At 38.3% G+C, this 16,101-nt stretch overlaps 1 protein-coding gene across 2 annotated transcripts in view; it reads left to right on the forward strand.

The window, feature by feature from the left end:
* cntln (centlein) overlaps positions 1 to 16,101 on the forward strand; it is a 112,081-nt gene that overhangs the window by 41,480 nt on the left and 54,500 nt on the right. For both annotated transcript variants that reach the window (XM_014476186.2, XM_023333206.1), the window contains 3 exons: positions 520 to 636; positions 10,226 to 10,326; positions 14,302 to 14,399. In XM_014476186.2, coding sequence (XP_014331672.2) covers positions 520 to 636; positions 10,226 to 10,326; positions 14,302 to 14,399 — 316 coding nt within the window. The remainder of the gene's footprint in view (positions 1 to 519; positions 637 to 10,225; positions 10,327 to 14,301; positions 14,400 to 16,101) is intronic.

Here is a 16,101-nt window from a genome sequence, read left to right on the forward strand (position 1 = left end):
GGCGTGCGTGTGTGTGTGTGGGGGCGTGGATGTGTGTGTATATGGGGAGGAGAGGGGGGAATTCAACTGAGGCAGCAGCTACTGAGCTCAAAGTGTCATTAAGTATTCATAAGTGAGGTGTAGACATTCGAATGACCTCGTTTGCGAGTGTGTTTTTGCCACTATTTACATTTGCATGGTGCACAGGGAATGCTCCACTGCCCTGCCACACGGGCAGTGCCCTGAGCTTTAAACCAACACACACAGATGTGTACATGAAGTGTCAAAGTCAAGGCTGCTCATTTGAATACCGCTAAATATGGCTGAATAACAAAAACAGAGGGAGCCTCATTACCCCCATGTGGGTTGCCAACGGCAGCAAGGTGATGTACAGTACCAACGATTTTCCCTTGTTATACGTTTGCGTTGTACGTGTGTGTGCGAGTGGAGTTTTGTTCAGTTTTTATCTCAGCATTTGCTTGCCTCTACAGTTTCTCGTGCATCCCCTTACATGCTGTGTGTGTTTGTGTGTGTGTGTAGGTCAGGTGGAAGGAAACAGCGCCCAGAGCCGTGGCAGCTTCGACAAGAGAACAGTGACGCTGTGTGGAACGAGCTGGCCTACATGAAAAACCTCAACAGAAAACTCACCGCTGAAAAGTAAGTGACCTGCATTCAAAATCACTGGCAGCACTGCAATGAAGTTCCCAAATTTGCACACACACATGCCCACCCCTGCACGCCCATGCTTCACACACACGTGTTATTTTCTTACCTTTCCTAGCTTCACATCATGCATGTTGTCTGTAAACATCAGCAGAAAGCAGCAGCAATGAATCCATGAGCCTCATGAACTTCATTTGTAATGCTGGATTCCCAGAAGTCAGACAAAAATATTTTTCACTCTTGAACTTTTCACATTTTGTCAAGTTGCAACGACAAACTTTTGTTTATTTCTTAGGGATTTTGTTTGACAGAGCAGCTCACATTAATGTAAAATGGTGAGCTGGAAGGAAAAAGTTTAATTGTTTAGAATATTTTCACAAATAGAAATCTGAATGTTTGTTTTCAGCACCTTAGAATCAAATAGCAATTAGAGCTGCAGTTTTCTTGTGACTCAGATGTAATCTGACTAAATGGGCTGTATCTGTTTACATGATTTCAAGTCAGATTCTTTGATTTTGGCTCTTTTAAGCTATAAAATAGTCAACTGTGAGCAGTTTTCTTGTTGCTGCTGGAAAGAAAAGCATAAGTATAATGCTGGTGATGTGCTGTATCAATTTTCTGACAAGCCAGTCCCACCAGAACTTCGCGATTGTTTTGTGATTTTATTTTTGAGAAAAGAAACATAACCAGGAAGTTCTGAGTAGGGCTGTTGTAAAAGAATATTTTAGTAATCGAGTACTCTATAGAATATTTTTACGATTATCCGAGGAATCAGAGCTGTCGTAGTCCAACCATCGCACCGCAAAGTTCAACAATCCTTATTTGTCCCACAAACCCTGGCAAAACGCCGCACAATGCAACATCATGCTGCTAGCACTTCACACCAACTCATAGACTGAAGTAAGAGCGCTGCCCTCCACAAATAATGATCCGGGCGGAACACGGTGCGCTACATAATAAAACACAATTTAACAAAACTTCAAGGCAGATAAATTTTCCTCGAGGAATATTAGTAACCGAGGTACTCGAATCATTTGAGGAATCGTTTCTGCTGTAGTTCTGAGGATGAGGACTGACAAGCGCTGCCCTGCATGGCTTGCCAATGTGGTTTCTTGTACCTTTTATTTCAACAGCTGCAGTTTGGACCCTCTTCCACAAAGACCAGATTTGAGGACTCCACAAAATAGTTGTCCAGAGTTATGGTGGTCTTTGTTAATAAGCTATTTTTAACAGCAAATGTCTAAAGCCAGGGGAACCTGTTAAGTGATTTGATAACTTATGAATCTGTGGTTTTATTTTGGGGATGACATTTACACAAACAAAATGAAGCCCATGTTTTAAGAACATTAAAAACTACTTTGTCTTGATCTTTAAAGTAAAATCCTAATAAATAGAAATTGATTATGGTTGCTGGTGCAAAGAACTTTACAATCCCATTTTTAGACTTGCTGACCGTGGAAACCCACAGTCTAGGTAAAGAGCTGCAGGACCAGTCTGTAGACATGTTGGCGGTCTTTATGTAGAACAAAAAAGGCGTATCATTGTTCAGGTGTTCATGATCTGCAGAGGATTGTGGACAATCTGAAACTATTTATTCCACACTGACAGACTGAATGAGTCAGTCTTTTCATTGTACCAGATGCATTCTCGTTGTGTTTGGATGTTCTTTTCCTTAAGCCTCTACTCCTGTTTTTATCTTCACTCTGTCTGCAGACATTTTTAGCCTTTGTGTTCTTGATCCAGAATCTGTAGCTCTATCTCAAACCCGACCGCTCCAGAAAGCTTCGCCTAAAGCTGCTGTCTTCTTCTCCCTTCTTCTTTTCACCTTCACCTCCCAGCGCGTCGCCCCGACTCCATCCTGTGCCTCTGTACCCTCTTCTTCCCCGTTTTCTCCTCGTCTGCTCAGTTGCCTCCCTCTGGCCCTCTGTGATGCTGCAGCCGGTTGAGGCCAGGGTTCTGGTACTTGCCCCCCCACCCCTCTCTCTCGCTGCCCTCCCCTCTGCTCACCCCCACTGCCCTGTCCTCCTAATCCCAGCTGAGCTCATTATGATCTAGCCCGGCTGCCTCTCTCCAAGCCTGAGCTGTCCGAGCTAATTACAAGGCTAGCAGCTCTAGTGCCGCCAATGCTGCCTGTTAAGGGATGTCCATCCGCCTTCCTGCCTGGCCGCGACCAGAGCAGCGCAGAGCCGAGCCGTAGACGGGCTGAGGGCGGGGTGCGTAGGGGTGAACATACTACTGCAGACCTGCAGGGTCCTTGGATCTGACCTGCAGAGAAAGCCACAAGGGGCCGCAGAGTGTCTGGCCTCTTTCCTAGATGTGGAGTAGGGAAGTCCGCCGGGGTTGCTGTTGATTCCCTTTATGTGCCTCTGCCCAGCTCCACTTCATTTCCTCTATTCCTGGCCCAGGGACCTCTCCTTACCCGGGTGGCTGGTGCAAAGTAAACTTAGCTGAAATCTTTAAACTTGTGCTTTGGAAAACTCTTCATCCCAGGGCATGCGTTTTCACACACACAGCCTCTTTTCTACGCTGACATTTTTATCTGTTGCAAGGTTATGGGATAAACCATTGTTAACCAAGCTATTAAACTGTATTGCTCCTCCCAGTTGACCTTATTTTATTTTTTAAAGTGGAAGCAATGAGTCCGAACAGCGAAAACAAATATAGTTCAGAAAAAGCAAGTAGTTTGACAGAAAACTCACATTTAAAGCTTGTTTTTCCATCAACTGTTCCATAATAATTGCTTGTGAAGGTTAGGCTGGACAAGTGTTAGCAATGATCCACTAATTACCTAATGGATAATGAAAAATTCGGGGCTTTTAATGGGGAGTGACTTTTTTTTAGTTTAAAGTCTCTCTTTAAACTCTCGTTTTTGTTCTTCATCATCATGTTATGACTCACAGATGTGTCCTTTCACCTTCTGCATAAACTGCACGTGTAAAACACTGTTTACATGCCCAGATGACCCAGTATGAATATGGCTCTGATGATTCCTGCCCAATAGGTCTCCCACTGTGTTAGGAGAAAGTTGTGAAAAGATTGAGGAAGGTGAAACAAATCTGCTTTTATGGTTGATCTACAAGCCCCCCTGCAGCTTAATTTAATGACACAAAGGTGCCTCAGAGAAGGCAACATGCTTCTGACTCATTTTAATGGCACATTTATGTTGATATATAAATTCCTGAGCCTTAAACTACTCTGCAGTGATTTCAGTCTGACTAATCTGCAAACCATCCTGGTAAAAGAAATAAATAAAGATTTGCTTCATAATTTCGATTTTAAACATAACCAGTATGTGAAGCTGCCATACTTCTATGTGGGAGGTTCCTGATAATTATTCAAAATGACCATGTTTTTGACAGCATAAAGCCAAAAATCAAGAATTCATGTTGCTGAACTTGAGAATTAAGTTTCAGCAACTTCTGAATCAGAGAATATTGACAGATAGTAATTTCTATTATGAGCTTGACATATATTTTGATTAATGTTTCTATTAATTGATCACTTGGAAGAACTTTTAACATTTAAAATTATTTATCAGACAGATTTATCAGCTAGTTGACCTTAAAAATGAAATAAAAAACAATGGAATGACAACGTCACAGCAAACGCTGTGTACCGCATCCTGACACAGATGAACATGGGAAACTCCACACCCTTAATTCCAGTAGACATGCACTTTTCAGAACCAGAGCACATCAGAAGCGTTACACGTATTTTAGACATGAAGGAGACTCCAGAAATCTCCTCTGTGCTTACAAATTATTTGCTTCTCGGTTGATTGTGTTATGTCTTCTACCCACCAATGATATCATGAGTGGTGATGGATTGTGGTGAGTTGCATTCAACAGACCAAACTGTTGGGACCTTTTTTCTCTCTCCTTTTTCTGTTTTTTTCATTTTTTGTTTTTGTTTTCTTTTTCTTAATGCATGCCAATCATGCTTTTAACAGAATGATCTAAAGTTGGTTTTTATTTGTTGATTCTGTCAACATAATGGTCAACTTGAGAACTATTTCCTTTAATACTTCAAAATAAGAGTTTCAACAAATCTTAATCAAATCCTCATGCAATAGCTTCCTTCACTTCAGCAAACGGTCACATGGCGACTGTAACTGGAGAGGGATAAGATGTTTTCTGGTGTTTTAAATTTGCAAGCACTCATAATGAACAATGTAGTTTCACTTCAGCTTCTAGTAAATCTGAAAGAATCTGATCAGATTTCAAAATCCATTGTTAGATTATCTTTGGTAAATCGCAGAGATAATGTCTGAAACTGAAGGCATAACATTTTTGATGACATGTTACTGTTCTGGTTTGATTACCACAACTAGCTATGCGAAAATAGTTTTGCCACTTAACCAGCAAATCCAAGCATTACTGAGAACAATCTTCTTATAATTATTATTCTTGTTAGATCATACATTACCCTGATTTATCACTTTACACATTTTAAGCTGCTTCTAGTTGAATATCTTTTTGCTTTGCCTGTGCCTTTAGAGAAAAAAGCCCCCCCTAAATAAATATAAGCTCCAGTGAATATTTTCTTTATGCCATTCCTGGTAACTCTGGGCAGAATGGGTGAGAAAAGTTGCAGGGGAATCTCCTTATCCACCTCATTATGCTTCTGTCTGTTTCGCTCCATGTCCATGCTTGCTAATTGTTGTTAAAGGTCTGTTGGTGAAAAGAGGCAGGGCTTATTTAGGCTCCATAAACAGAATAAACACATGCAGCGCACCCTCAGACTGAAGATGCTACACTCAGACGACATCAAAGCGCGAGTTAGATAGCGATTACTGGGGGAAAAAAGCCTTTGAGATCATTTGCACTGCTCCTCTGCACAGAGTGACCATTATGGATGTGAACCTCCCCAATAAGCGACGTTGACTCTAATTAAGTCTAATAAAGTTTGCCCTAATGTCCGCCGTATTCCACCATTTCGTTTCTTTTCATCTTGATTTGCTAAAAGGTGTTGGAGGTAATGAGAGTCTTTTGCCCCTTTGGACCAGGGATTAGCTGAAGGAGGGACACATTTGTGCACATGCTCAAACACAAACAGAATGATTTATGCATGTTTTTTAATTAGTAAAGTGAGTTTTTTTCCCCTCATTAATTACTTTAAAAACAGTTGGCATGTCAAAGAAAGAAAAATCTTTATTCATAGAAAGTAATTATGGTCCAAGGTTCAGTGTGTCTGAAAGTGATTTTAAAAGGCACAGCTCAAAACAAAACGCTGTGCCCAGTATACTCAATTTAAAAAACCGCTACCTGATTAAATGTTTAATTTTTGTAAACAGATCAGATTTTTTTATGCTTAATACATTAAAATGTTACATAATTATTAGTAGAATATATAAAATATGGGAATACTTGAAACTCCATTTAAAAACACTTATAACTGCATATTTGAATACACTGCTTGGCCAAAATAAAGGTCACCAGCACAGAAAAAACAATAAAGATCATCCATTGTAATATTTAATTGTACTGCCTTTAATCTTGAGTATAAATCACATTTTCTGTGGCGTTGTCTCCATAAGCTTCTACAACGTCTCCAGATTTATTTCCATCCTGTGTTGTATTAATATCACCGTGTCATCATGGAAGAAAACATCCATTGATGAAATAATCTGGTCATTCAGTATCGTCATTTAGTCAGCTGACCTCATATTGTTGCTGAACTTTGACCTGGCCAACTGCAGCAACCCCAGATCACAGCACTGACTCCACATGCTTGTACATTAGACACACTGCATGATGGGTGCTTCACATAAAAATAAAAATATTCTTTATTGTCTAGAATGGGGAAACAGTAGCAAAGTGATGGGCAATCAAAGCAAATTCTTACGTAGAGAATATAAAATATATAATAAAGAATAACTATCATCCCATCACTGTGTGAGAGGGTAAATCTGACCACATTTCTTTCTCAAAGACGATGGTTCTCCACTCTCCTTCCAGTTTTTATTAAAGCTTTGCCAAGTTCTCAACCCAGCTGTAGTTGTTTCTACATCTCCATAGATATTTCTCTGCTTGATGCCAGTGATTTGACCCTTCTTACACAGACTAACATCTTATCCACAACCACAACATGGTCTTAACCATGTTGTGGTTAAGACATGAGAAACTACTCATTAGATCAGCTGGAGTTAAAAAAAAACACTTGTCCATGCAGTGAAGATACAATAGGAAGTTCAGATAAACTTTTGTTTTATGGCCAGTTCAAAGCCCAAATATAATTAATATGCATTGGTATGCACAGTGGAAGCCATCTTGGCATCTTGGAAGCTAAAATCTGCTGTCTTCAGTATCTCAGCCACTAAGGAAAATGAATGGCTCTCCTGGATTGGCTGCTTTGCAAACAGCATCTAATAGTGTGCAAAGTTCCACTGCATTGAAGTATTTCAGCTTCCCAAGCTAAATTATTTGATTTTAGACATAATCAACAAAAACAATCTGCCCATAGAAACTCAGTTAGGCAGTAAACTGTATTTCAGTTCCCAACCACAAGACGCTGCTTCACACCAATAGTTATAACTCAAATTACAAAAGATCTCAAAAGAGGCGGTTGTATTCATTGAAAGGGTTGCACCGAAAGGTCCGCCTGCAGAGCATATATTCATCTCCATGGCAACTACCAGGACATGGAGCCATACCTGCAACATTAACGAGCCTCACAGTATTTAAACACCCAGCTGTGCAGGCGTTCCTACAACTAGCTATATCAGCTAAATGGTTTAATCCTTGGGTCATGTCTGTCAGTATGAATTAACATTTAATGCATCACTCAAAAAAATGCATCTAGAAAAAGGAACAAAACATATATAAATCGCAAGATCAGCCAGACTATGAAAAAACTGCCACTTATAGTCCAGTAAATATGGTAATGATTTTTTAATATATTTAATTGTTCGTGTTGCATCTCGGGAGCATGTATTATTCTCAGAACATCTCCGTCTTGGTCAATTCCCCATCTCTCGCAGGCAAAGCAATCGCTGCTCCATCTAGGTGTTAGTAAATAAGGTTGCAGTGGTGCTCCATCTCCACAATGTGACGTTGGGAAACGTGACGACACGCACCAATGAACTCCATCTGAAATTCAATCTTTTGTTCTGTTGGGGAAACTGTGCTTATCCTTCAGCGCAGCCCAATGTTTGGCACATGGACTTGTGTTTAGCATCAATACTATCAGCATCTGAAAAGGCATAAAAGAGAAACATGAGATGGAACAGGCTCTCTCTACATGCTGCATATTTCAGCTCACTGGTCCCATTAACAGCCCGGACACATAAGGCAGTGCCGGCATCTCATCGACTTGAGTTCATTTATGGAGGAAAATCTATAAAGAAGCGACACATATCCATCTGCTTCCTCATTTCTCTGGGGAGAGCCATTTGTGTTCTTATTTAGGCTGCATCCAGAAGATCAGGACTCTGGACTGTGTGGGCTAAAATGTACTTATTACTTCTCTTCCCTCTGCAACAGCAGAAACATCTCTGAGGTAATTATCTGGACTGTGCAGACTGTATAAAAACTCTCTTGATTTCTGTAAGAAAATTAAACTTTTGCAGTCCAAATGGATCACTAGATGTCAATCCCAGCAAAGGCCTACTGTTTGTAATGAGGTTAACTTCGGGAAGAATGCCACTAGAATCGCTGGAGTTTGATTCTTGTGTTTTTCTCTGACTCTCTGGAGCAGAGGGGAGGGAAATTAGGTGTGTGTTTCAGGTGTGGTTGTCTCCGTGGGCCTGTGTGTATCCTCAAAAGACTACAGTTGGGGTCCTAATAATAACTTGAAAGTGCAAAGACGAGAGCATGGCTCCACATAATTAGCCTTTAGCAGGAATCAAGCTAATTGCACAGAGGTAATTGGGTACACCTTGGTTTTTTCCCTCCCTGTTAACACTCACACACATTCACATTGCACAGCGTACTTTGCTTCCTCACCGTTTCATGTTGCTTGTCACTTTGATTTTCAGATGAGTTAAAAGTATTTTAATTAGATGACTTCCTCGTCATGTCTTTGTTTTCTCTTTCGTGTTGGAAAACCGGCAAGAAAACATGTGGAGAAGTTTCTAAATCTGGAGATTTTGGTGGAGGTCATAAAGTGTTTGTGCTTTAACTTGGGGTACAATGATAAATCAGCTCAGATTTCTTTAACGTTGTGGAAATCGGCCGATACTTGCATGTGAAACTGATCTTTCTGCCTCTGCAAAGCTCTAAAAATCATTCACTGTCCCCTTTTGGCCCAATGACCGACCGCCCATCAGATCACGTCTGCATGTTGCAGTTAGCTGTAATCTCCCAACTATTACCAACTTAGGAACTTTGTCGCAAAATATTTAGCAACCTTTCAGACAAACTAATCGATATCGGCCAAAATTTTCTAACGTAGGCTTTTTGAAGATCAGTGATCAGCAGGGTTATAATTGTTTTGGGGTTTTCATTAAAGTTTTTTCATACTGTTTTTAAATTTTCAGTGCAGAATTCAAAAACTTTAAATTATTGCATTGTGCTTATGAATATAACAATCGAGTAATGAATACTCAACAGAAGATACCATTTTCAATAAATGCATTTATTTATTGTTGAACACCCACTCTGGTGTTTTACCTCAACTTTTTCTGTCACCTTTTTGTGGATTAATGTAAGAAGGATTATAATTTGGCGACAGCTGATGTCTGGGGAAAAAAATCATTTTCACATCGAAAGGCTTAAAATTAACTCATAAACATAAAAACAAATTATATCCCTAAGTTCAGTATGTTTTAGTTTTATAAACACAATATAGTTCCAGTTAGTTAATTTTTCCCCATTAATTATTGTTTTTTTTTTAAATTTCAGTTAATGGAAATAATGTCTGTTATTTCCTGTTATTTTGTTAAGGTTAACTATGATAACCTTGGTCATTGACCAGATAACTGCAGTCACTGCTCTGCTAGTTTAAACTGGTTACTTGGTCAATAGTGCGCCACTTTACACTGATTTATTGTTTATCCTTATGTGATAAAGAATATAAATAAGAATTCTAATTTATTATTATAATAGTCCATTACAGAATGTTTAATGGCCTAAAAACTGGTTATGTAAATTGAATTGTTGTTTTTGCTGTTTTCTCTAGTTTTTAGTCATGCAAGCATCAATAAATATCAATAAAAATGATTTAGTCATAAAATTATGATTAAATGACGTTACTATATTCTGATATATAACTCGTGATAATAGTCTATAATCGGTTTTGGGCCTTAGATTAGTCAAGATTCACATTTGCTGTTTAATGGCAAACAACTTTGCACATTACTGCCCTCATGTGGTGGCAGTGAGGCATTACAACCATTGTCATTCAAAGCACCGGTTCTAACATTTGAGTTTTTTGCTGTAACAACTAAAAATCACAAAAATCACTGCTCTCACCTAATGCACAAAATACAAAATAATTTTATGGTCTTTCTGAAAACAAAACATCGTGCTTTCAATATTTTTTATCTCTCTTACTCTGTACACAATCCCATCTGTAATTCAAAATATTCTTATCCTCATCACAGATTGATAGGTGAAATAAGTAAAAAGTTGTTTTTCTTCTGCAGAGTTGCCCTAGCAGAGGAGCTGGACATGCTGCGAGTCCAGTCTGCTATGGACCGAACCACAGCGAAGGAGCTCCACATGTGTCTCACTAATGATCATCAAGGTCAACTCCCTCTTGTTTTTATTGTTGTTTGAGTATCTAGGTCCATAGCATTCTCAATATTAGTTTGAATTATTCTACTACAGAGTTAATTCATTTTTTAAGGTTTTGTTGACTCTAGAGGTTTTTATTTGAAGGTATTTAGACAGGAAAGAAAGTAATGAGGGGGGGGAAGACATGTGGCAAATGTCGCCAGACCGGGAGTCAAACCTGCGACCATTGGCATGAGGATTAAGGCCTCAATACGTGGGTCGTGCTTTGCCCCTGCGCCACCACAGCACTCCAGTTAATTCATTTTAAATCCTTAACCAAGTCTCTACAGACAAAAACTAAGTATTAATGTGTCAAAGTGTCGCCTCTCATGGTGAAGTGCATGCTTGTAGCTAGCCGTTCCCCTCTGGGAAATGTGTATTAATCAGGAGAATTAATGCAACTCCCCTCTGCGGAATTAACAGAACAAGTCAATTAAGACTTGATCAACTCTTCGCCCATTGATTGGGAGATCAAACGTCAGCCTTGTCTACATGCATCATTCTCAGTGTTAAAAAGCACATCTATTTTAATCCACTCAGTGACACCGTCACATGCTGACCACTTCATCCTGTGGATTTAATTAATTAGTTCAATAACAGATCTGTTTGAGATCACTTTCATTTTCTCCACAACTAGCAACTTTGTCTTATGCTGCAATGATTTGATACAAAGGAGAGAACTAATTAACTAATTTGCTCTTATTGATGGCCTTGTTAGGAAGTCAGGCAGAAAAACAAAAAGACAGTTTTGCATCTGTTTTTCTGAAAAGTTTAGCAGTTGATACGACACATTGAACTTTATTAATGTACATAAATATTCCATCATATTCATGTAATCAGTCACATAATTTCAAATCAAATGGAAGTGATTTCATCAAAAATATTTATATTTGTCAGACTGAAGATTTATTGACAGTAAAATGATGATTTAGGAAAAGATCTTTGAACTATTAACATAGGCAAGAATACATTTTATTATTAATCACCCCAATGTCTGTCTCCCAAAGATTTTGTTTGCTTGAAAACAAACAAGAAAACACAGAAAACACTGCTGTTACAAGTAAAAACATTAAAAATTCACAATATCATCTAAATTGATTAAGCATTTAAATTTAAACGCCTTTTTATTTTCATTTTTACCAGAAAATTGCATTAGCAAATTAAGCAGAATTGCCTGACTGTGGTCCGGATCTTGTCACATCTTGATGAACCGGACTGGGTTTCTGGACCTTTGGTTCTGATTCCTTTTTCCCAGCTGGAATGACTGGGAAAAGTCGTTCAGACCAGTTAAAAGTTCTGATTCAAAACAAAAAACTGTCTAGTGCAAATATCTTAGTGCTCTTGAAATAAGACAAAACCTTATTTAAAAGTACTTTTCGGCAAGATATAGAGTTTGTTTAAAGTAAATAATTCCTTAATTTTGATTTTTAAAAAAGTACTACTTCCATTGAATAGTTACTTGTAAGTTATTTTTGATTTATTGCAAGTGTGCTAAGATATTTCCACTAGATACTAGATAAAAATACTTGGTAATATTTGCCTGTAACTCTCCACAAAACAAAACTCCAACCATTCTTTAATGAGAAATATTATCCCAGACGAACCCCCAGTTATGGGACGTCTCCTTGCTGGTCCAGAGAACTGGTGTTTAAGCATATTTTCTGCCAGTCTACCTGTGAAAGTAATACTTTTTTAATCAATATTTAGAAATGACTGACTTAAAACAAGCTCCTATATGTTGCTGAAAAGTTACTTCTAAGTTAGGTTTGTCTTATTCCAAGTGCACCGAGATATTTGCACTAGAAACTAAATAAAAATACTTGGCAAGATTTTGTGTTTTGCAGTGCAGCAAGGATGTAATGACCTTGGTGAAAGCAGTTAAGTGTATGTGAAGTCATGTAAGCTTACATTTTCTGTAATACCTCAATGTTTGTGCAGCTTTACTGTCTGAACATGTTTATCTAGAGAATCTGCTCATTACCTTATCAAGTTAACTGAGACCCGTATGATAAGGACTCTGTGGGAATTGGAAGATTATTACAAAAACCCAGTGAAAGGCCACAGCGTTTTTGTGGAGAGGAACCTGTGCGACCCAATCAGATGGATGCAGGCTTGAAGCGCTCACTCTGAGATCACGCTAACGAAAGGGGGCAGATGAAAGGAACGGGGCCTTTGAGCTGCTTCCTGTGAGGAGTCATGGGAGGGACGTTAATGTATGCGGCGGTGCCAGAACCTCCTTCAACTGCAGGTGACTAGGGAGCCACCACGTCTTCTTATCAAGGTAGTGCTGAGGTGCCAACTCCCATGCCACTAACACGGCAGCCGGGTAATTGTCTCTCAGCCTGGTTATGTACCCAACGAACACAGCAGCCCTCCTGTCCTATTTGGTGCTCTGTGTGATTTAATGTGACACGTAAGGAAGACAAAAGGCCAGGCTAATTCAATGTAACAAACTTCCCTGGGCAAGGCGTCAATGCAAAGAAAGGGAGCGGCAGCTTTTCCACAGTGTAGCCATCTTTCCTTCTATAGTTTCCCTTTTTCTCCCTCTTACTCTCTTAAAAAAATCCAACTGACCTGAAAAGTCAAGATCCTGAATATTTAATGCTTCCAGCTCATTGTACAAATTATTTTGGTCGTCTTGTCATAAATCCTTAAAAACGGAGAAGGAAAGGTGGAAAGTTTTAGGTTGTTTTGTGTTGCCCTTTGCATTTATTTCCACCTTGGCAGGTAGATGCTGCCTTTCAAATAGTGACACACAAGCTTTAACAGTGTGTTTTTTGTGCATTAAGCCCTTGAGCACTAAGACTTTTGCATTCATTCTGTTTTTATCACCTGAAATCAGATGTTTGCCACTTCTATCATTGATGTTTCCGCAATACGGCAACATGCATGTCTGTGGAGAATAGAGGTGCTCTGAGGAAACACAGAGGAGTACAAAGCAACGCAGCCTGGGGCAATGTGCTCACCTGGGATTCAAGCACTTCTCCTGGTTTGTTTAAGATCCCCTGAGAAAAGTTGCACATAGTCAGAACTACTGTGTGCCTTTGAAGACTGTTTTTTCATTTCCTTGCAAGCGATAAAATAAAACATTTTCCTGTTAATCTCGAGTTAAAGGGCCTGTAGATAATGAGACTTTTACAGGATTAATGCAGGTGTTTGAAATCTGTGTTTTCAAGGTTTGGAAAGTACTTGATTTCGGTATAAAGTCCTTGAATGAAAGTACTTCATATTCAAATTGCTCAGTTTTGCACTAAAGTGCAATCTAACGCTTGATTAAAAACCTCAATTTGGAAAATGTTGAAACCAAATATTTTCATTCACCATTTTTCTTCTCACTACCTGAAGTTAAATCAGACTAAACTGTTCTTATTTTAGATCATTTGAAATGACCAAAATTATTGATATTTGCTAACTGCCAAGAAACTTGTTTCAGTGTAATGAATATTTATCATTCCTAATAGTTCAGTGACTTAATGAAACTGCATGACCCTTTTGTTAAATTTGTGTTTTTCTCCCGGACCAGTTAGGTGTATCGGGTGTGAGGGAAACATATCAAAACATCATATTTCAGTTTATCTCTTCTATAAACTGTAGAATACTACAACAGAAAATAATAACGGTAATAAATGGCAAATAATAATTAATTGAAACAGTTTTCAGTTTTCACAGTGTGGTGCTGGAAAAGTTTGAAAACGTACCTTGAAAATGCTTGAAAAGTGCTTGAATTTTAAGGTGGGAAAAGTGTGCGAACCCTGCCTTTAAAACAGGAGCTGACTTTAAGCCATGATTGACTAAAGAAAGAAAAAGAAACGCAGACCTGAGGAAGGAAATTAGACTGTACTAATGTTAATTGATTTAATGTGTCCTTTTTATTATAATTCTATTGATTGCCTCTGCAGGATTTGACACAGAGTGTCACAATAAGAAGCTTTGTTCCTCTTTGCAGAGCTGCTTCAGAAAATGGCAGAGGAGCAGCAGGTCAAAAGCAGCACTCCGATCAAACCTCCTCTCTCTTCGAGTCGGCTGAAACAGTCTTTTAAAAAGGTACGGCACCGTGCCATCGCTAAGTGCTCCGTGTCATTACCAATAAAAGAAACCCGACAGAGCCATCTCCCGCAAGATGTCTCCTGGAAAATTTGGCTTTGCTCTTTCAAGGAAGATTTGAAGGTCTTTTATCACTTTGTGGTTATTTCAAAGTCAAGTGTCAGCCGGTAAGTACTTTGTTTTTCTCAGATTTACCAAGAAGAACTCTATAATAAACGGCCAGAAATATTACACCAGAAAATAGTATTTTGTTCTAAACTTCGTGTTGGAGGTGTTGGTAGGTTGCATTTGTTTTAAAATCTTCCTTGCATGAGTTCATGCGATGCTTCGGTTCTGGTTTCATGACAGTGAATCATCACAGCTGGTGATAGCTGTCTAATTTTGTTTGAAAGGTATCGGGCTCTACCAGCAGGAAGAGTGTGAGAACATAAATAAAGGGGTAAAATGCCTGGAGGCACAAACCCAGCAGGCAGCCCCTGTTCTCTTAAACAGTCTCCATTGAAGATCTAACAAAAAGGCTAAGAGTGGCTGGTTGCTGTCTGTTTAAGGCAGATCAGGGCGCGGCAGTCAAATGTCCACACCCCCACCCAGAAATATAAAGCATCGCTGATTACAGACTTAATGCCAAACTGTCCGTCCTCATAGATTCTGTTATTTGTGCAGAAAAACAACATTTTCACCATGATTTGACTTCACAAAGAGAGATTTTCAGTTTTCTTAGAAGTTATGACACAATAACTAAATTCATTTTGGGATGTAGTGGTTTAATATTTTGCTGTACAATAGTAGAAACACATGCCACTGTGATATTAATGAATATTCACTGTTACAATAATCACAGTTAATTGATGTTAACCTGGGTTTTCTTACTGTTCCCAACCTTCCTGTTATCTGCTCACAGTCTTGCTCTCTTGGAGCGACATCTCAAACTGTAGAAAGTACAAATGTTGGTGATTTTTTTCTTTACAACAACTTTAATGGCGTGTGGTTATCAATAGCTGCGTTTCCATTACAGATGTACGCAAAACTTTGTCAATATTCCACTACACACAAAAAAGCAATTTTGCTATTGTGGTTTTTACATTAAATAAAAAACACAATAACAAAACAAAATAATTAAATACACATTTAATAATTATCTATTAAGTTTTTATTTTATTTAGGGATATATTTTAGAAATTGCCTACTGAATAAATATTTTAAGGAATTATATACACGTATTTATTTTATGGTACATTTAATTATGTATTAATTAATTTTATTCCCTTTGATCCTCCATAGATTTATTTTACGATTTTTTTTCTTTGCAAATTTCTGACTATAATGTCAGAGAAAATTATAGTTTTGATATCATTAATATATGTATTTATGCATAAAGCATTTTTTCTAGTGAATTTACAATAAAATTTTTATCAGCTGTTTTTTCTCCTGAAAATATGTGAAGTTGATTAGTTTTTGGGTTTTTTTAGATTTAATTTTCTGTGGCCACGTTGTCCCTAGTACTTCATTATAGATATATATGGTAATTAAGAATGACAAAGATGTTTTTTGTTTTTTTTTTAGGTCATCATCACACTGAGATTTCGAAACAGAGCCAATCAAATTTAGTTAATGAAAACTTTTTCTGAATTGAAAGCTACTTTATGATGTATAAATTGTGAACTGGACAAATAATAAAGCTGAGTACTGCTGCATTTTCAAG

This window comes from Xiphophorus maculatus, chromosome 5 (genome assembly GCF_002775205.1).
Source record: "Xiphophorus maculatus strain JP 163 A chromosome 5, X_maculatus-5.0-male, whole genome shotgun sequence".
Classification (NCBI taxonomy): Eukaryota; Metazoa; Chordata; class Actinopteri; order Cyprinodontiformes; family Poeciliidae; genus Xiphophorus; species Xiphophorus maculatus.